General features: G+C 31.7%; 1 protein-coding gene across 1 annotated transcript in view; it reads right to left on the bottom strand.

Moving 5' to 3' along the window:
* Positions 1-200: 200 nt before the first annotated feature.
* The window catches only part of EPHA6 (EPH receptor A6), an 893,585-nt gene continuing 871,995 nt past the window's right edge, over positions 201-21,790 (bottom strand). The window contains 2 exon segments of the mRNA XM_081062963.1: positions 201-13,386; positions 14,370-14,519. Coding sequence (XP_080919089.1) covers positions 13,272-13,386; positions 14,370-14,519 — 265 coding nt within the window. The 3' untranslated portion in view covers positions 201-13,271.

Below are 21,790 nucleotides of genomic sequence, written 5' to 3'. Positions count from 1 at the left end.
TCACATAAAATCAGTATAAAAATATATACCAATTATTTATATTAACTTATGTGAATGTAATTGTCTTGACCTTAATTATGTTATTTTGAAAAATTACAGCTATGATTTTGTATCCAGAATTACTAACATATCTAAAGAGCATCTAGATTTAATAGACTAAAAAATACTGACAGTACAACAATACCAAAAAAAGGCACAAATTCAACCACCAGAACTGTAACTTTTATTTACTAATAGATATTTTAATAAACAGGCTTACTTCATCTGTAAGATCCTGATAATACCTCTTAGGAAATCATAGAAAAATAAAATACAATAATTAGTAATTTGTACTTTGTACAAAAATCTTATTATGTTGCTTAGCAGGTAGTTTTGCTAAACACCATATTCTTTCAGCACATAGATAGATGATATATGTAATCAATACACCACAATCCCTCATTGAGAGCTGAACATTCTATAACACTATTAATTTGTAAGCATGCCAGCACATGAAAATTTACATGGAACATCATAATATTACAGTAGATTTTTATAAGATGAAAACGATACCACCTTCAAGTAAGTCTGGACTACTTCACTCTTATAGTGAAGTAGATAATAGGTAGGATTGCAGTTCTATTGTTAATACCCTTTTACTGTGTTTATCTCTCTACTATATTGTGATAGAACCAGAAAGAGAACATAGGCTGTGTAAGGAACCTGAGTGGAAGGCATAGAGTAGCTCTAAATGGTGTAATACCAAAGAGAAAAAAATAACAGTGCTACACTTGTTTATTCTCACAGATCTTTCCCTCTTTTGCAAAAGTAGATGGGTAAAATGCTAAATCCATAATTAATGATAAATAACTTTACGAGAGGTTACAAAGAAATTTTTAAAAGCACATTCATATTTATAGGAAGGCAAAATATTTTCAGCTGCAGTTTTTTATTAGTCAAATATTGCTCTATGAGGGATTAAATGTCTCAATTTAGACAGATGTTATCTAGGTATTTTGTATAAGTGTACTATTTAGTATTAAATTAATAAACTTTTAAGGATTTGTGCTGCAAATATTTTTATAACAATTTTGAATACATGGCGGTAACTGTTGACATCTCCCATTTAATATTTGACATGGCCATTTGAATATTAATTGTGTAATCAAATACATATTTATATGTACATATAATCTATATTTTTGGCTATGCTAAAACGGCAAAAAAAAATGGAGAGCAACCTTACTCCATTGTTCACAATCTAATTTTACAATAAATCCAAAGAATAAATATGCACCTATAAATTCCAACAAATTGAATTACATACAGCCTATTCAGAAACAATGCTTAAAGCACAATGAAAAGACCACACATCCTTCCTATAGGACAGGGAGAACACAATTAACAGAGAGAAAAAAAAAATCGTCCTTTTTTTTCCCTAAATGACAGATGGTATTGACATTTTTCATATGAAAACAAAACAAAATAAAAGTATTGTTTTAATAAGCCATGAGAGCCTGATTGTCTTTCTCTCTCTCTCTCTCTCTCTATCTCTCTCTCTCTCTCTCTCTCACTCTCTCTTTCTCTCTCTCTTTCTCCTTTCTTTCTTTTTTCAATTCAGATATGGCCTCAAACCCTCCAAAATAGTGTTTTGAGAAACTGACAGCTTGCGTATACAATATGCATACACATCTCTCAGGATTCAACTACTTTTAATTTTCATAGGCTTTGAATTATAACAGATATATTTCTGTTTACTCTGTAATAGACAAAAATAAATAACAAAACATGAGAAGTATTTATGGTATTCAGAAGTCCTCACTTCATCTCTACATTATGGAAAAGAAGACTGTTATCAGAATTCAGTTTCAGATCTTCCAAATAAGATGCCTCAAGATATTTAGTAAAAATGGCTTTAGAATATTTTATACAATAGGTCTTTTTCCCTGTGATATAATACATACACACAAATATTCATCGGCTATGTGTTTACATATATACATATATATGTATATATGTTTGTATGTGTATCTGTAGTCATACATATATTCATATATATTCACTTTCCCCCTTTCCAACTAGTTATACCTCTCTCCTCCAACCTATTCTCCCTTCCCACTCCCATATTGACTTTTATCTCCTCTTGGTAAAATAAAACTACTCATATAGTAATAGTAACACCCTTACCTTTGGACCACAAATCTACCAAACTATATGCATATTACACATTGCCTTCCCTCCAATTGCAGGTCTATGCGTCATCTATCAAAAACTAACCTCCCTACTTAGGCTATGAATTCTAACCCTTCTACCTCTCAAGGCCTTTCCATAATTATATTCTCTTGCATAATCAGTTTCCCTCTTTCTCCCAGGTCATTCTCTTAGTATATAAAGATGCTCTAGTCTCCTTTACACACACACACACACACACACACACACACACACACACACACACACACAGCCAAAACATGTCTTGACCCCACATCTCCCTCCAGTTACTGCCCTATTTTTCTTGCTTTCTTTACAGAAAAACTTCCTGAAAGAGTTGTTTATAGATACTGACTCCACCTTCTTTCTGAAAATATCTTCTTAATCACTTCAGTCAGGCTTTGGCTTCACTGCTTCATAGAGACTGCCCTTCTCAAGGTCATCAGTCAACTTCCATGTTGCCAATCCAATGGCGATTTCTTTGTCCTAATCTCAACTTCTTAAAAGCATTTAATTCAGGTGACCAATTGCATTTCTTTTTTCTCTACCTTACTTTATACGTTTCAGTGTCCTCTGTTGGCTTCTAATTCTCTGCTTCACTTCTAAACATTGAATGCCCTGGAATTCAGTTGAGGCCTACTTCTTTCTTACAGCCCTTCCCTAGGTGACTTTAAAACTTTAAATACCATGTACATATTGATGACTTCCAAATATTGATGTCTAGCCGTGATTACTCCTTGCAAGTCATGTACAACTGTCTGCTTGACATTTCCATCTGAATATCTAATGGGCATCTTAGGCTTTGGATGGCTAAAACCAAACTTGATTTTCCCCATCCAAACTCAATTCTCCTGCACCACCATTAACTCAGTTTCTTATTCTTGAAATGTAGAATTTATCTTTGATTTTTCACTCTTCTTCAGTCCTCACACCCAGTCAATTATTAGCAAGCCCTGTTTTCAAACATATCCCAAATCCATCCACTTCTGTCCATCTTTACTACTTCCAATTTAGCAAAAGCCACCTGTTTTTTTTATTTATTTATTTTATTTCTTGACCTATTGCAGTAGTCTCATGTAGGTTGTTTGACTTCATTTCATTTTTGCCTCTGCTGGCTTATCTACTGTGTACCGAGCACACTGTCCCTCTACCCTCAACCATTCCATACTCCCACACATTAAGTGTTCCCACTACCTGGAATGCTGGTCTCCCAGATTTTCTCATGACTGGTTCCTTCATGCTTTTCAGATATCATTTTAAATGTGACATCCTCAGAGATGATTTCCCTTACCACTGAATATAAAGAAGCCACAGTCATGCTATGTGACATTATTAATTATCAGGATAACACATATCACCATTTCTTTATATTATATCTTTATCACTAGAAAGTCAATTCCATGAGATGGGCTTTTGCTTGTCTTGGTCACCCTGTATTAGAACAAGACACTGATACATAATAGTGTTCAATAAACATTAGTTAATGAATGGACATACGGATATATATATATATATATATATATATTTAAGATAAATCAGTATATAAGTATGTATACTAGTTTTAAAATTTAGGAAAGATACAATTTTGGATCAGCAAATAGACATGACTAATTTTTTTGTTTGTTATATCTATTCCCCATAGTGTAAAGAGCTTTGGACAAATCATGATTTGTTGTTGTTATTGTTCTTTATATTGAAGTATAGATATCTATTTCATTTAATAGTAAAGTGATTAAGATTGTACAGTGGGAAAGGTAATGTTTTGCTTCCTCAAAGGGATTTTTGGAGATTCTGAAGAAAATAAGCAGTTTATACAAAAACGAGATGGTTTTTCCTTTTGTTTGAAGTATCCTGTTTGATGAAATTTAAAAAATTGAACAAACATTAAGCAGTGAAAAGTAACTATAAAAGTAATATGCTTACTAGTTTGAATACACACAATCCAATGGAATATTTCTTTTTGTATTTCTGTTTCTGAAAAAGTAAAAAGTTTGCTTTCTCCAGCAGACTTTATGGGATATCTGACAAATATTTGGTAAGAAGAGTAATTTTAAAAGTAATAACTTCTACCCACTAAGTTAAGATATTTGGCTTCAACTTCTTTGAGAATTAGAAAGTTACAAGCATTATGAGGCTGTATGGAAATATAAAAATTAAAGTAGCTCTTTTAAAAAAAAAGAAACATTTAAAATAATTGAAATGAGAAATCAATCTCCTTGAAAGAATATAAACATTTAGCTACCATCAGATATAACATAAAATTAATATGTAGGTACCATAATTTTAAACATTTATATGTTTAAATGTGTAAAATTTATGTAATTGCATAAAAACATAAATTGATTCTAAAAGATTTCCCTTTAATTATTTTTATTTGAATCACATATGCTTACTGTTTTAAATTAAAAAAAGCAGAAGAAAGAACTGTTAATTATTAATGGGAGTGATTCATTAATATGTGTAAAGTGCTTCGACAGTCCAATTTTCAATGTATTATTCTTTGTCAAATTCTTAAAAATAAAAAGAACTAGTAGTATGAAAGTGTTAATAATTGTGATCATGTGGTCTACTAAATATTTTTTAGAAATAAATTTCTATTTTTTCTATTTTTGATATTTTGATAAGATTCCATTCTAATTTTATACATTGATATGTATTTTAACAAATATTAGTGGACTTATTTGTATTAGAGATTCCCATCCTCAAAATGCGTTTTAGTTTCAAAATTACCAGTAATAGTAACATGACGTAATTTTATTTTTGAAAGCAGCTTTGTTTATTATTAGAAAATATTAATTTTTGCTAAAAAATACATATCTCAAAAGAAAAACACGGTTTCATAAAACAAACTGACTCATTCTGAGAAGAATTCAACTCCCTTTAGAAAAAATGCTGTCATATTAACCATCATCAAAATATCAGTTGAACCATGAAATTTGTGTCCACCTGGGACAAAATGTCACTTTAGGTATTAAAAGTTAGTTAATTGGACGATTCTGTGTGTGAAATCCAGAAAAGCTGACATTTCTCAACATCGTCCTCTTTAAACAATTTATGTAGTATTACAGTGTAATTTAATTAACATAATGGTTTATATTTTCCCAAGAATTAAGCAGCAAAAATGGACTATTATTTAAATGTTCTTTTCTCATATTTCTCTTTCACTATTAGAAAATTACTGTAGTTGAAAGTGTAGCTCTGGGATTAAATTCTAGTGCTCCTTTTAGTGGATTGAAACTATTAGAAACCCTCGATTAATATCTGTATAATTCATAATGAATAACTTACGGAGAATTAACTTCACATTGGTGTTGAAACCATATGGAAAATAATTTTCTTTGTGTTGTATGAAAAACAAGTTATTTGTGATGTAAACTACACATTTTTGATACGGTATTTGTTTTACAGCATTGCAGTCAATGACAGTGTGGTTAGAATTTCTGGGAAATAGTTCATTTGCTATTATACACAAATGTAATCTATTTGTATCCCTGGATCCTGTTTTTAATAGAATATGTTTTATTAAGCTTATTGGGGTGACATTGGTCAGTAAAATTATATAGGTTTCAAGTGTACATTTTCAATAGTGTTTTTGTTATTTTTAAATGAGGTAATAAATAGTTTTAACATAAACTCCTTCTTGTATTACCTTTTTGTCTTTTCCTCAATTTTAATGTAACTTGGTCTGTTTCCATATTCTGCATTTATGCTCTGCCTTTGATTTTTAAAAAGTGAGGCTATTATGGGAGGTATGACGTAACTAACATTTTAGGAAACATAGACTGTTAATTACTGATTATTTCTTCAAAATTCAAAATTAAGATGTTGAATTTTGCACTGTATACAAAATGAAACCCAAGTATAGTTTATGAAAAATGTCCAAAGACATTTATATCCTATAGTTATTCAAATTTTCAATGACACAATCTAAGACGGCGTGTGATTATCAAAATTATTAATAATGTATCAGAAATAAAGCACATATAGTAATATTTAAAATCAAATGTTATGCATACTAATATTATTAGGACTGACTAGCTATTGTGCCCCGAAAAAGCTCCCACTTTACTTTCTGAAATTTTCTCTTGGAGGACTAAAAAACCTAAAATTGCATCAAACTCCACATTTTTAAGTAGAAAATGAGATTTTTGCATAGTATAGATATATTATTACAATTTTCGTTGAATGCATACATATGGCATTGGAAGAAACATCACATTAAATTAAATTAAAAACTTCAGTGACAAATATTTATGCACATTAAACCTTATTTTCCAAGCAGTGCAGAAATTTTAAAAAGCCCCAATCATTATTTATTATATTGCCTATGAAATTCAGTATTGTTTTAAAGAAATTTTTGAAGATATGCAATAATAACTCTTGATAAAGTACCACTAGTTTTTCAAACAAGTTAAAATTAGCAATGCTCACATCAATCACATTGACCAAAAACAGAGCTTGTTCAGTTGCACGTTTGTTACCAAATGAGTGGCCATAGATTTTGTCATAGAACTTCTAAAGACCACAGGTTTAAGCAGATTTATTTTAAAGACAAAACTAATATGTGATAATAAACAAAGCATGTACAGTCAAAGAAAAACATTACAATTTCAAGAATGATATTACTGGGTAAATAATTCTAAACAGCAACAGTTAGTATTTTATGAAAAACGAGCTAACAGAATTAATTACATTCTGGCTTCTCTCTCTCCAACTAAATGAGTGAAGATGTATTAAGTGAAAATTTAACAAAAGCAATTTCTATCTAAATGCGTACATTTCATTTTACAAATTACCAAATGTGGAAAAGAGACTTTTATTATAAAAGCAACAGAAGAGGACATTTTAAATTAGGTAAAAATCTTGAGAGTGTATTGTTTACTTATCTTTATAATTTAGCACTGTTCTCTCCTTCTATTATGATTTTAAAAAATTAAATACTATTTAGTCTTTCTAGAACAGAGACAAATTAAGACTGTTCTAGGGATGATGATCTATAAATGTACGTAGAAATGTTCACATCAATGTTGCTTTTCATGTAAGCTCACATTTAACTCATGAAAAGGACATCTATCTTCAAAGTTAATAATACCTAAATACAAAATTGAAATAGATATATGAAAAATGAAGGTTCTCATGTCTTTAGAGTTTTCTTTATAGTAACATATTATTTAGGAATAAAGATAGGTCTCCCTTCAAAGAAGGCTAATGAGATAGAGGCTCTGATGCTAACTAAGTAGGAATCCTGAAGTAGGGTTGGTTGTCCTTTTACTATTTTGTAGAACACTTTAAAGCCATATCTCAGTTCTTCTGACTTATTTTTTGAGTTGATAACTTATTATCGTAACCAAAAGTGAGTTTATAATGAGAAATTAAGGACAGCCAAATGTTGTAAATAGTGGAGAAACATGGATAAGAACAGAGCTTTACTTGAGATATTTTCACTAATTCTGATACTTTACTAATTTAATTTTCTAACTTTAATTTCTAACTTTAATTTAAACAGTCTTGTTAATCTGTATTTTATTTTCTAATCAAAAGTAGAAACCACATCTTTATATTACATTTAAAAGCTATCTTTCATCCTCATCTGTCAGGTAGTTTTTCCTTAATGCCTTTGCTATTCTTAAGGATGAATTAGGTATGTCTAAAGGTATGAAATTCTTCTTTGAGATTTTCCCCTTTAAATGAAACAAATAAAAAATTATCTTAATTAAAAGATCTCTTAGAGATTTAATACTCTGAATAACCAGTGTGGAAATTCAAGCAAGACCCTTCCTTTGTTTTGTTTAGAAAGAACTTTGCTTTCAATGGGAAAGTGCAAAAATATAATAAAATGCAGGTGACTTGGTATCATTAACAGATACACAAAACTTTGTATCTGCCAGATTCTTTTCTTTAGCAGATGAAGTCTATTCTTTACCAGTAACTGAAATTTTAAAAAAAGTTTTGTTTCATTTTTAATTACAGTAATTTTAAATCGACACTGATAAGCTAAAGCTGAACTTTCAAATCTAGTCTTAAAATCCTAAAAAAGCAAATGCCAATTCAATGAAAAAAAAAAACTTTTCTCTTTTGAATTAAGAGCAAAGAACTCAAGTCTTTCAATTAAGATGCAAATATCCTTTTAAATACATTCTATATAAATCCATTAATAATTTGAAATTTGAGTCTAATTATTGGAAGAAAGAGAATTAGTTAAAACTACATTTTGATGACCTGTGTCATCTGGATCTTTTGACTTTTTTTTTCCAGAAGACACATCCCATTATAACATTTTTTTTTTTCTTAATCCCAACAAGTCTTTGAAATACCTTTTTCAAGGGAACAGTAAGAGAAAGATGGGATATTTACTTTTCTGCAATAAAGATTTTCATTTTCCTTTATTTCATCTAGTAATATGTTAGATCTAGTCATGAGTAATCATCTCTCTCCCTTGTTAAATATATCATGTGTGACAGAATTTTATGCAACCACTGCAGGTTCATACTTATTACATTTACTAAGAACAATGATATTGGCTTGGGCAAGAGATTACTCCGAAATTGTTTTTGAAAAGATGGCTGAATTTTTCTAATTGGAAGGAACTTTGAGGTGGTGAATCTACGCATGAACTGAAAATTTTGCTACTGGACAATAAAAATCTGTGACTCCTAAGGAGGATCAACTGTTACAGAGAGAGATTACTTTAGAGAGTCCAGAAAGCCTGCTCTTCTCTGCCAGAGGAAGTGTGGAGTATTTTAAGAGAATTTTGAGGTCCAAATTCTTTCTTTCAAGAGAAATTGCAAATCCAATTCACACTAGACAAAGTTTTATTTATTTATTTAATGTATTTTTAATCTTTCGCTCAAGCCTCTAAGTCTTAGGCTTTAGAATTACTTGAAAGGAAGAACAGTATAGCCAAATTCATCTTTGCCATAACATTTTACGTGTGGAGGACACATTGCATAGAAAATTGTTAAATTGAACTAAATAAAGTTTGTAGTGCTTTTATTGAACATTATAAAGATTGAAAATTTGTTGAAAATGTTGATCATAAAAGTTAGGTGACTTCAGTGCCTCGTGCCCTAATGGAAGAATACCATCAATTTGACCCAGTAAACTCTCTACCTTTTGAAGTCTTCATATAAAAACCATTAAAATATTTTTGAATTGAATATGGGTAATGAGTCTCTCACTTAATGGAATTTGAGGTTGGAAAAGTTAAAAATGATCATACTGAAAGAAGTGATAATATCTGCCTCTAATCTCTGTGTTACATTGAGACATGTACATCAACTGTGAAATAACAGTTTTTGATTCTTAAAATACTAATTTATTTTAGATTAATAATAAATGTCCTTAGCTAAAGCTAAAGCAAAGGATCGTAATCATCCATTTTGAAATTACCTTCCAAAGCACTTAATTTGCAGTTAATGAAAAGTCAAAACTCACCCTCTGTGAGTGCAAATGCTCCCATTTAGCTGTGATAGAACCCAAAATATTAAAGTATGAGTTTTGCAACATTCTGTCTTCCCTCCACCCTCAGCCTTTTCTAAGGAGATTTGTATGATAGTGTTTGGCTTGCTGTGCTATTTTTCTTTTGCTGATAGGCATAAGGGGTGGAGTGGTAGGAGCTGAGAAATGAAAAGCGATGGAAGAATAAAAAGAGAACAGAAGAGGCTGAGAAAGGGAGTTTTAGAAAAATGAATGAAGTAATAGAAAGAGAGACCTAGCATTCATGACAATTTTGAGATAAGAGATTTAACTGACTGCTTTACAGAGTAGAAATTTGGTAGGGAAAGAAATAAAAATGAATTTTTCAGGAAATGAGGTTGGGAAACAGATAATGTAATTCATTCTTCACCACCTCCGTCAGAAAACCTTCTGTAAAGACTTTGCTTTTCAAGGATTGGATTTGGATTTGTTTTCCATTCATAGGCTGAGATAGGCCTTAAAGCTGTAGCTGTTTTATTCAGGTGATAGTGGGATAGATTTTAAAGAGTAATACGGAGTGAAATAAGAGAAATTATTTTGATTATGGCATGCCTAACTTATTTATCAACAGTTATAAGAGTACAAAAATGCTGTAATTCTTATTCTTGTTAAACCAAGAGCTTATAATTTCTGATTGCTTTTTTAGTTTGATGATTTACATACCTAACCTCTCTTCTTGGTTGTGCCTTGTTTTAAATTTTTTTCCAGATATGCCTTATATTATAAGATAGTGAGTTGACTATAGACTGGAAATTGACCAGCCAGAAAATAAAATGAAAATGGTTTCTTCAACTGTCTGATTTTCAAAATTCAAATGCCCCTCAGTAGTATAGATTATAAAATTTAAAATAAAACAGGTACATGTATACGCATATTTTAGTTATCAAAGATCATTCCTGGAGGCTTGTGATTTATGGAAGTTACTCATTTTCTTCCTATACTTAAGTTCTATGCTTGTGCATATTCAACAGTTTTAATTACTGAATATGTGCATTAATAAATCTCAAAATATTTCATGTAAAATTTACAAATGAATTTGGTAATTTAACTGTTAATATTCCTGGATATTATAATATCCTTAAGATCATGGAGTCTGTGATTGACAGGCAGTAAAGAAATAAATATCCTTATTTTTAAATGTTTCTATTTAATATTTCACACTTTTCAACCTTGATTTAACCATAATGAGGTTCAAAATTACACTCTTAAGTTTATAATGTTTATAATTCTGAAAAATGTAAACATAATTTTAAAGAAATTTTAAAGAGGTTTGGGGTAAGAGACAAAGTGAAAAGGCAGTTTTATAAAACTAGACAAAGATGTTAGGGATTAAAAAAAGAAGTATAAATTAACCAAATATAAACAGAATTGGAAATTTTTAAAGTAAATTCTTAACAGAGAACTTCAATCTTGCAAGCACTGAATGCCCATCCCATAGAAATTTAAATACTTTATAGAATTCATTTCATCAAAGTATATAGATGTTGCTGACAGAGTCCTATGGAAGACACAATTATTCTATTTCTTATTTTCCTAAATACCTTTTTAAATTGTATTATAAAAATAAATATATATGATTAGTAAATTTAATCTGTTTACATCTGTTATTATTTAATATATATTTGAAGACAGGTAAATATGGAAATTTTCTATTTCCTCTAAATGTATTCAGATTTGTGTAAATGTATCAAGCAAACTGCAGACCGTTTATGAGAGTGCGTAACCATGCAGATGATGGCTGGAAAATGTTGCTATTTCTGACACACTTACTTAAAAAGTGATGGATTGCTCACTTTTTTCTTTTTTTTTAGTATACTTCAAAGAATACTTGAAAGACTTTCTCTATCTCTCTATTTTTTTGAAATGAGAAAAATTAAGCTGAGGTAGGCAAAAATCCGGAGATAAATCAGCCAAAGAGAATATGTGGAAGGGTTTATTTTAATGGGACAATCAACAAATCTCAAAATAAGAGAAAAAGAAAAAGTGAGGCTCCGTTAATACTGAGAAAGCTACTTTCAACCAAAAACAAAATGTAATTTAGGTAAATATTTGAGAATGTGGGTAGGGTACCTTTATCTCTGAGAACAAATAAAAACTGATTTAATAAATCAGCATCTTGGTACAACCTGGTCTTTTTTCCTTTTCTCCTTTAATACATTCTCCTTACTTTTCCACCTAGCACAGCAGTCATTTTTTTTTGTTTCACAGGGAATTCATTTTATAACTGAATTTGTTTATAAAACAGCATTATTTTGATAAACTGACTCAGCTTAATTCACTAAAACTATATTTGCCTTTTTTTTTTTTTTTTTTTTTTTGCAGCCTCTGGAAACATGATAACAGTGTACCTTAGGTATGGTCACGTTTTTATATTACTGTGTTATGAAACCAGGAGAACACACAATTTATATATGCTCAGGTGTTAGACCCGTTTATGTCCTCATTGGACTCTGCAATGTCTTTTGTCTTTTGGAAGTTTTGGAAAACAGCTCAGCATGTTCATGTAACTTATTTTTACAAACAAAACAAGAATTCTTAAACTTGCAAAATGCACTAATATCAAACAGTCAGGTAGGTGTGTTTATTTTCTTGAGCCACCGTATAGCTATAAAATTCTGTTTACATTAATTAAACTTTTACATTAAATTCAAGGCTATAATCTTAGATCTTTTATTCAAAGCAACTCTACTGAGAATAACTAATTTTCTCGGTGCTTTGATAATTGCTTTTGAAAACTTGTGAAGAAAAACCAAGGGAATAGTCATTGTTTTATTCCATACTTTGCTCTGTGAAAGCCTTTAGAGCAATGAACTCACTCTTTGTCTTTCCAGGGGTATGCTTCATAACGTAGTAAAGAAATGTACTGTACTTAGTATAAATTAGGGGGGAAAAGCCTCTCAACTACCACCTATGCAGGTGACATATGCAGGACATTATGAAGTGTATTTAACAAAAATAGACAAACCCAGCCTTAGAAAAGTTGAACGCACAGTATGTTTCTCCCTCTCCCTCCCCAATAACCCCCTTCTCACCATAGTCACACCTGACAAGAATTCACTACGTAAAATCATTGTTCATTCCTGAAAATCTAACATCAGGCATTAACAGTGAAAATATTATAAAATAAAGTAACAATACGACCCATAGAGTTGAATATAGTTACCTAACAAATAAATATTCATGTCGATTTGGAAGCTACTTGATCACAAAGTATGAAAAAAAAGTCAACTATTTCTTTTTCATCTACCGTCAAACTCTAAATACATCATTACGGAAGCCACATCTAGGCAAACTCTTTGGGTTAAGTCCCTGAACACTTCCCAAGTACTGTTATATAAAGTTACACATCCATGCTGAGTTATTTACCATCGTGTAGAGATAATCTGCAGTGGGCCAGGGTTTTATTTGCAGGTTGTTCAGAGAGGAGCTGTGAAGCACGATTTTAAAATCCAGGTTGGAAGCATAAACAAAAGGTGTGTACTCCATAGACTGAACAGGAAACGGCAGTTTGTGAAGTGATGTTTGGAGAATCAGAAGAAAGGGTAGTAGAGAGGATATCTTTCATTATAGAAATGCTGAGGCACAAAACACCGGTGCTTTAAGTATTTTCATACGTGAAATCCTTTCTCCTGTACGTGCATCATGTGTAAACGTAACGTCTGTATACTGCTGACTATTCGTCTCTGGTGTCCAATGAGTATGATTCCAATTCTCCTAATGTCACTGAGAGAGGGGGAGGACAAGGGGGAGGAGGAGGGGAAGGGGAGGGGGAGGGAGAGAGAATAGAGAGAATGTGAACATTTAGATCTGGTAAGTATGCGAGAGAGAGGAAATAAACATTTAGACATAACAAATATACACCATGTCAAATTTGCTTTATAAATTTGCCAAATAGTGTATAACAGAAAAATGAGAGTTTAAGCAGAGATATAAGTGAATATTAAGAGTTTACTTTTTTCTTCTCCCTAGTGCCGGAGAATATACTCAGTTAACCTCAAATTTAAAGGTACAAGGAAAATTTAAAACTCAGTCACTTATGTAATGTTCAGATAGTTCATAGGACAAAAGGTTATATAATTTAGGTAATTATTTAGGTAAGTTTTCAACAGTTTCAGCAAAATAGTATGTAGTACTATAGAAGGTATAATGTGGACTCCATTTGAGTTCTCATGGTCTTTCAATAATCTGACAAAGAATGCCCTTGTATTATGTTGAATCAGACAAAATTGCACCTAGGCAAAGGATAATCTTTGAGACAGTGGAAAAATGCCTGGTCAAAGTCATACAGAGAAGGAACTCTGAAGTGACATGATCATATCATATTTCAATTATTACATTTTATGAAGATAATGGGAACTGACCATGCAAGATTAGCATATGTGAGTTACAAATAATTTGCTGAAGTAAAACTGTGCTGATGTAAAGTTTATGATGTGAACAAGAATAATATGCATTTTAGAAATAATTAAAAAAATTTAAATAGCTATTCGAATTAAATACATTATTTCAAAGAATAGTAGTTAAAAGTACAATGTCCAACTTCTAGAATGATAGTTGGAAATGGAGACGAAAGATTGGAAATGCCATGGTAGCCTTAGGAAAGGTAGTTTTTCTATGGTGGTCTTAATATAGTATTTGAATTTATAATAAAAATTAAAATTGCGGGTGGAGTATCTAAATCCAGTAATAACCCCAGTACCACTTACTCGATGTTCATTCTTGAAATCAGGTCAAAAGTCGTAAACCCTGCTGCCATGAAATTACTCTTATATTGCCCCATTTTTATAGAATCCAGCCAGTCACCCACTGTGACAAACAAAGGATATTCAGGAACTTCACCAGGGGACTCTGGCATTCTACAAGGAAAAAAAAACCATGGAGACCTTTTTAAAGCCAGATAACGCAAAAACACACCAAAATACCTTTATTTTTTCCTTTTACAATATTCTTATGTCTAATGTTTCCGTCTTCCATTTAAAAAAATCTCTAATTTTTCATCATATTCAATCAGCCATTTTTATCTGTTCAGTTTTAGTTGTCAGTTTCTTGTCTCTTTGTCTGTTTTTTTTTTTTTTTTCCACTACTGGGTCTTATACTTGATATAGTCTGAGAAAGCTCACATCTTGCTAACTTCTCTTTACTTTTTCCTCTTGTATAAAATTGTGTTTCCAAATTTGAGGAATATCGCCCACAAGGAGAATATCCAGAGGATGTTCACTCTTATGCTTTCTGATGTGCTGCTGAATCCAAAAGGCTGTTGCCTTTATCACATTTGTTATAGTAGTCCCTTCTCTTCTTTATGGTGAATTCATTGATCGAAGCTCCATTTATTTGTTTTCAAACATTCAACAAGTATTTATTATTTAAAAATTTCTGCTGTCATAGAGCTCAATTGTGTAAACAAGATTTATATACATCCAAGCATAAGATAATACAGCCCACAGCACAGATATTAATAAGGCACAAAACAAAGCAAAATCGATGCAAGGTGGGGTGAACAAGATAAAGGAATCCAGCATTGATGGGTTTTAGAGTAAGTGATACAGGAATCTGCATTTTTGTTTTTCAGATATAATGCAAAGGGCATTCCAGTTGAGGATAGTTTTAATATAAAAATAATTAAAGCTATTATTTTGGAAAGGATAGGGGATGCGTGTGTATACATACATACATACTTATGTATGTGTACTCATGTGTATATATGTATATACACATATATATATACACAAAATAGTTTTGTATAGGTTAAAGTCAGATAGAATAAAATGGAATTAACTTTAGAAATTATAATAAAAATAACTCAGATCTGTGTATTTAAGCCATTCTGGCAATAAACTATATTATTTTCCTTACAGAAGAACATGTAAATTAATTTTAACAATATTTTGTATGGTTTTATAAATACTTGATAGTAAAAGTGCTTTTAAAAATACTTGATAGTAATAAGTATTTTATCAGCTTTCTAGACTAATAAATATATCATTTAAAAAATTACTAGGTCTAGAGTCTATATTAAATAGTAAAGCAGTATTTTTAAAAAATGATTGATGTTTGAGTCAAATCAGTATTTTCTAAGTAATGAAAAACTTTCCCATTAGAAGGGAACCACTGAATTACTTGTATTAGAATACTGAAAGTTAATCCAATTTTCATGTATTTTGCTTTTAATTATTTATAAGTTAAAGAATGAAAGAATCCATAGAGACTTAACTGGAATCATAGTTTTTAACATTCACTTTTGGAATATATCATTATAATGTTTTTACCATTCACATTTGAACTAATTTCCGCTTTAACTAGAAATCAATAGTGTATGAACACATATGCATTCTATTTAACTCTGGTATTGTTCTGTTAAAAATTATGGGAGTGGGAGTTAGGTACTAAAGTCCCATGCCTGAGGTAAAAATTGAAAGGGAATCTCTAACAACCAAAATTACCTATAAAAATCCTGTAAACTACCCTTAGGTAACCAGGACCTAGGTCTTTAGGGGCATAACAGCCAGAGGTATTATGTGTGGCTGTACAAGTTGAACAGTGTACGACTGCCAAAGACTCTGAAAGGTGACCCTTGGAACCATTCAGGACAGAGTCTCTTCTAAAGGCCTCGAATTAATTTCTTTGGTTTTTTTGGATCACTACATTGACTTCCCTTTTCCTAAACGGGGGTCTAACTGAAAGTGGGGAAGGGGGTAAAGAGGAATGACAGGGAAATTCAGGGGTTTTTGCTCTTTATATAAAGTTGGAATTTGTATAAACTGAACGCATGCATCTTGTGACTACACTGTAGTCCATACTGCGTCTGGTTACCCTTAACAGTGACTTGTGTACTTTTTACCACTACTCAATTTCTGTTACCATATTTCCTACTTTAGAGGCTGTTAAACCACATTCTTTTCTGTACTATAAATTGCAATGTTATTTGATTGTGGTCTGTTTCATTCTAATTATATTAGAATGATTCATGGTTTGACCCTAAACAAAGATTAGTTATGTCCAAAGATTAGTTATGTTGCTATATTTCTTAATTTCCTAGAGGTGTTCATATTAATAAGTATTGTCAAATAAATAAAAATTCATATATAAATACAAAATAATAAAGGTCTCCATATAAAACAGAGTTAAACAGGGATTTTAATTGTAGCATTTCTCAGAGTCTTCACTATTCAAATGTCCAGTGTGAATATATAATAGGATTCATACTAGCTTCTACATTGCTTTTCTAAATTATCTGACCAGTTTCTATGGAACATGCTTTACAGAACACTGCTGTAGTAACTTCACTAAGTTTAAATACCACATGGCTAGGGTACCTTAATAAAATCACACATTTAGAAAAGTGAATGTCTTATTTTAAAACAATGTGGCTCTCATATCTTTTATTTACTTATCAAAGAAGTTTGTTGAAATTAAATAAAATTGAAAGAATGTATTTAAGTAACTTTCCCTTCATACTCCTATTCCATTCTCGATACACAAACATAGTTAGATGACTTCCATTTTTCTCTCTCCTGAGATAACGCTGGAATAACTTTTGAGCTTTCACAATTTCATAGTATTGGTGTATGGAATTGTAATTGGCTAATTTTATGTCCTTAGTATAGAAAGGTCATGGAAGGTCATTTTGTATACTGAGTGACTTAAATGGACTATTTCTCTGTTGAAAAGCATTTGCTCTGAGAATGTTTCAATACTGTAATCGTCTTTCTCTCCACATATCTTTAGTAACCTAGTTACTCTTTGGCCTTTATATGACTGCACTGGCAGTTGATTTAGTAAGGTCAGGGTCTCCTCATTGTTTACAGCCACTGTGCAATAACTCTTTTTTTTCACCTTACGTTATAACCAAGTTGAAAAATGTTGCCTTTTTTCTAGCTTTGAGAGCTGGGTACCTTCACCCTCACATGAATTCTCTGGAATATTACCTAATAAACAATAAATGCCCTTTCTTATTAGCCATGTGCAATGATAAATTCAGTCTGTTATTTGCTGAGCATGTAGAAATTTCTGCTTTTTTGTGATTAGTGGGAGCTGCCCACCTGAGAAATGTCTTTAAAGCAAAACCTGCAGCTCACATTAAAAAAAAGTACATATTGTAGTACAGAAGGTCAAGGGTCAACTACTTTTCTCAGAAAAATGAGAAAGGAGTAGAATTAGGAAATTTCAGGTATAAATTTTGGTCAATTTAGATTAGATAAAAGGCTGGAGTATAGCTAGAATAGGTAATGTTACAGTTTAAGGTGCAATAAATAAATACTTTTGATACATAAATATGTGAAGAAGAATAGTACTGATAGAGCCAAGACGTTTTTATTTTAACGAGCTCTTTGAGGTCACAACAGTACTAGGCTTTTGATTGAGAAAGTTCTTAAATAGGTTATTAATAGGTATCAAAACTGCCATTAAAAAGCAAGAAGGTTTTTAATCCTCAAAAGTTTTCCATGTTTTATATTCATTGTGTAAATATAATAGTAATGGATTTATTAGAAATGATTCAAGAAAGTAGTGTTTGAGAAGAATGATTGCTAGGTAAGATCTCATTTTAATAGGAAACCATGACGTGCTTAAAGGCTTTTCTCACCTTACTATTTTAATATTAATTTTTTCCCTATCTCTTATACGAGGTGTGATCAAATAATACAATGAATGTTTAAATAAAAAACAATTTATTACAGTAAAAGACATGTTGCCATTAATCTCTCTCAAAATACTCCCCCTCATTTCGAGCACACTTATCCCATGATTCTCGCCACTTTCTGAAGCAGTTCTGGAAGTCCTCTTTCATAAGTGTCTTTAGTTGTGCTGTTGTGGTTCCTTGATGTCCTGAATCATTTTGACTTTGGGCATGGTGCCAGATCCGGTGAAAAAGTTGGATGAAGACACACTGTAATGTTTTTATTTGACAGAAATTTCCATATACCGGAAGCGATATGTGACATAGAGCATTGTCATGGTGGAGGATGATTTATGGCACACTTTAAAACACACCTTCTCTCAACTGCAGCTCATACCTGACTGACTGCACCGAACAAGTTGAAACTTGTCACATACTGCTACAAAGGTTCAATGTGCCACTTCCCATATTGAAGATCCCTGCCTTTCCGTTGGATGGCACTCAGCAGCAGCAGTCACTGTATTTTATTTTTTATCACAATGGAAAGGCTCCATGTCATACATCGCTTCTGGTATATGGCAATTTCTGTCAAATAAACACATCATGGTGTGTCCTAATTCACCTTATTCACTGGATCTGGCACTGTGTGACTTCTGGCTCTTCCCCAAAGTCAAAATGATTCAGGACATGGAGGCAGCCATGACAGCACAGCTAAAGACACTCACGAAAGGGGACTTCCAGACCTGCTTCAGAAAGTGGCAGGAACGATGGGATAAATGTGTTCAAAGTGAGGAGGAGTATTTTGAGGGGGATTAATGGCAATGTGTCTTTTACTGTAATACATTTGTTTTATTTAAATATTCACCATATTGTTTGATCACACTTCTTATTTATATACAATTAGCAGAACTGTATAGAGTCCATTTTTATTTTATATTCCTTTTATTTAACATATTTATAAATATTTTGCATATTTCAACAGTCTTCATAACTACTATTCAAATGAGTGTATAACAGCGTATATGTTAATGTTAAATAATTATTAATTCCCTGAAGTTAGACTCTTAGATTACTAAGAACAGTCTTTTATTATAGATGATTATGCAATCTTAAAGCATGCATCCTTTTGCTCTAGCTGAATTACTTCCTTGAGAAAAATCCATAAGACAGAAAAAAGAGAGTTCCTAAAGAGTAAGTTAAAACTCCTCTATGAGGCAAGAGGAGGCAGGAACTATATCTCACATATCTTTCTATTTCCTGTAGGCCTTAGCACAATGCTGAAAGTATTACAGAAATTTGTTAAATAAGTGATGATTTAGACTTGAATATTCTTTACAGAAATTTGGTCCATGACAGAATGGCTGATCCATATTGAATAATATATTTTCATTTAATTCTATTAAATGGAAGAGTAAGTGCCTATTGATGCAATGGTTAGTCTATTAATGCATATGCTGTTTAACTTATTCCTTGCATTGTGAAAGCATTTGCCTAGCTGTGTCTTTATAAGTTACAGAGTACAGGGAAGTGAGGTAGCGCACAGGGTTAAGGGACATAGGACCACAACAGCAGCATTCACCTTGTTCAATATCACTGCTTTTACATGAGTTTCTCCTCTCATGACTCAGGGACTACGCTGCACACCATTTAGTTAATCTATAAAATAATATTCTAGTACATATACTTCCTACCTAAACTTTGAAGAAAGAATTTATTTAATCAGATAAAAAAGAAAACATTGCCCTCTCTACAATTAGGCCTAATAGTCAACTTGAACACAAGTCAAATTAATGAAAGGATTTTGATACTCTTTTAACATTTTTGAAGTGTAATTTTACTCAAAAATGTCATAAAATCCAGAGAACTATGCCATATATCTTGTGAGTCTTTATGCGTGTGGGAAATATCTTTTTGTCTCAAACAATCTGACTCTCCACAGTATTAAATTGGAAGTATGAATTATTTTTTGTCAGCCTTTTATGTTGAGAAAGTTTTCAGTTTTTCCCCCCATTGATATGATTATTTAATTCTCAGAGTAAGGTTGATAATTGATGGAAAGTATGAAGGTATAAAATTTAAAGCAAAACTTAAAATTATAGGTGTGCTTGAACATTAGGAGGGAGAGATGCAGAGTAGGAATAATATTGTTTAAAAACCTCCCATAATGCTTAGTGCCCATTGCATGGTCCCTATAGCCAGAGTAATAGATTACTGAACCTCAGGGAAAGCCTATTTTTGTGAGGAAATAAGACAGGAACTGAAATAGATTTCATATCGCATGCCAACTAGAATTCATTAGCAGTGGTTGTCAAAATGTGGTCTTGAGAAGAATACCGAGGCAGCATTTGGGCTCAGTGGGAAAGTGCTGATTAGTTATGTCTGCCATAGCAAGGAAAAGAAGCAAAGCATATATTTGCCAACACTGGAAAAATTCAATCTACAAAAATGCCTGAGGATGTAATTTTGGAACTATGTTGTCATATTTTCCTCATTTCTCTATTTTGTTGTAGTTACTCCTTTCTTTTTTTCAAGTACTAATGTTCTTCAAGTGGCTGAGCATTGTAGGAAGATATTGGGGGAATATACGAACTACGCATTTGCTATATATTCCCATGGATAATGGCAAGTACTCTACATCCTTGTGTTTGCTTAACAGAACATTAGATAGTAGTTTGTGCCCCACTACAAATTCTTTTTGAGATTTTATTATACTCCATCTATGAAGTCTGATTAGCCCAGAGAAAATCTATCTGGAAATGTAAAAATGTACCTCTTCTTCTCTAATCACATTTTTGAAACAGTGCTATATTGGGAAAAATCTTGTCATTTTGTGTGACTGTGAACTGTGCAGTGGAAAGAACAAGGGCTTTGCAGTCAGTGGACATTGTTCAAATTCTTGCTCTACTAATTACTTGCTGTGTACCTTTGGGAAAGAGCCTCTTTGAGTCTCCATTTGCTTATCTGAGGGATGGAGATAATAGTGAGGATTAAAAGACTTAACAGATAAAAGTGCCTAGCACAATGACTGGCACATAGTAGGCTCTCAACAAATGCCAGTAAAAGTTATTGTTGATAAGTATATTAGAATTTGTATCAGCATTAGTATTGGTATTAACATTAGTATTATTATCTTGTGCGAACAGTTCATGTAAATTGAATTTAGATTTTCTAATGGGTAGAAGTTTCACACTTCCTAATTGATTATTTAACGTTCTGTCATACTTCCATGAAGCTGTGCTAATCCCTCAATTCAATGCTGGTTTTGTCCAGCCAGTTATGTCTCTGTCATGAAAAACATTCAAAGTGTTAGTTACAGAAGTCAAACAAAAGAAGTTGTCCACGACTTGGTATATGGAGATAAACAATTTAGCAAGTGCTGATTACAATAGCGCCTAGACAACATTTTAAAATGAATGGAAAAATTATTGTCAAATTGTTGCCCTCAGAAGACAGAATTATGGGTGCTTTATTAACTGGATGGAGAGAGAGAATACCATGTAGTCGCATAATGTT

The sequence above is a fragment of the Rhinolophus hipposideros genome (assembly GCF_964194185.1).
Source record: "Rhinolophus hipposideros genome assembly, chromosome: 2".
Lineage (NCBI taxonomy): Eukaryota > Metazoa > Chordata > Mammalia > Chiroptera > Rhinolophidae > Rhinolophus > Rhinolophus hipposideros.
This window is presented reverse-complemented; position numbering and strand designations above follow the sequence as displayed.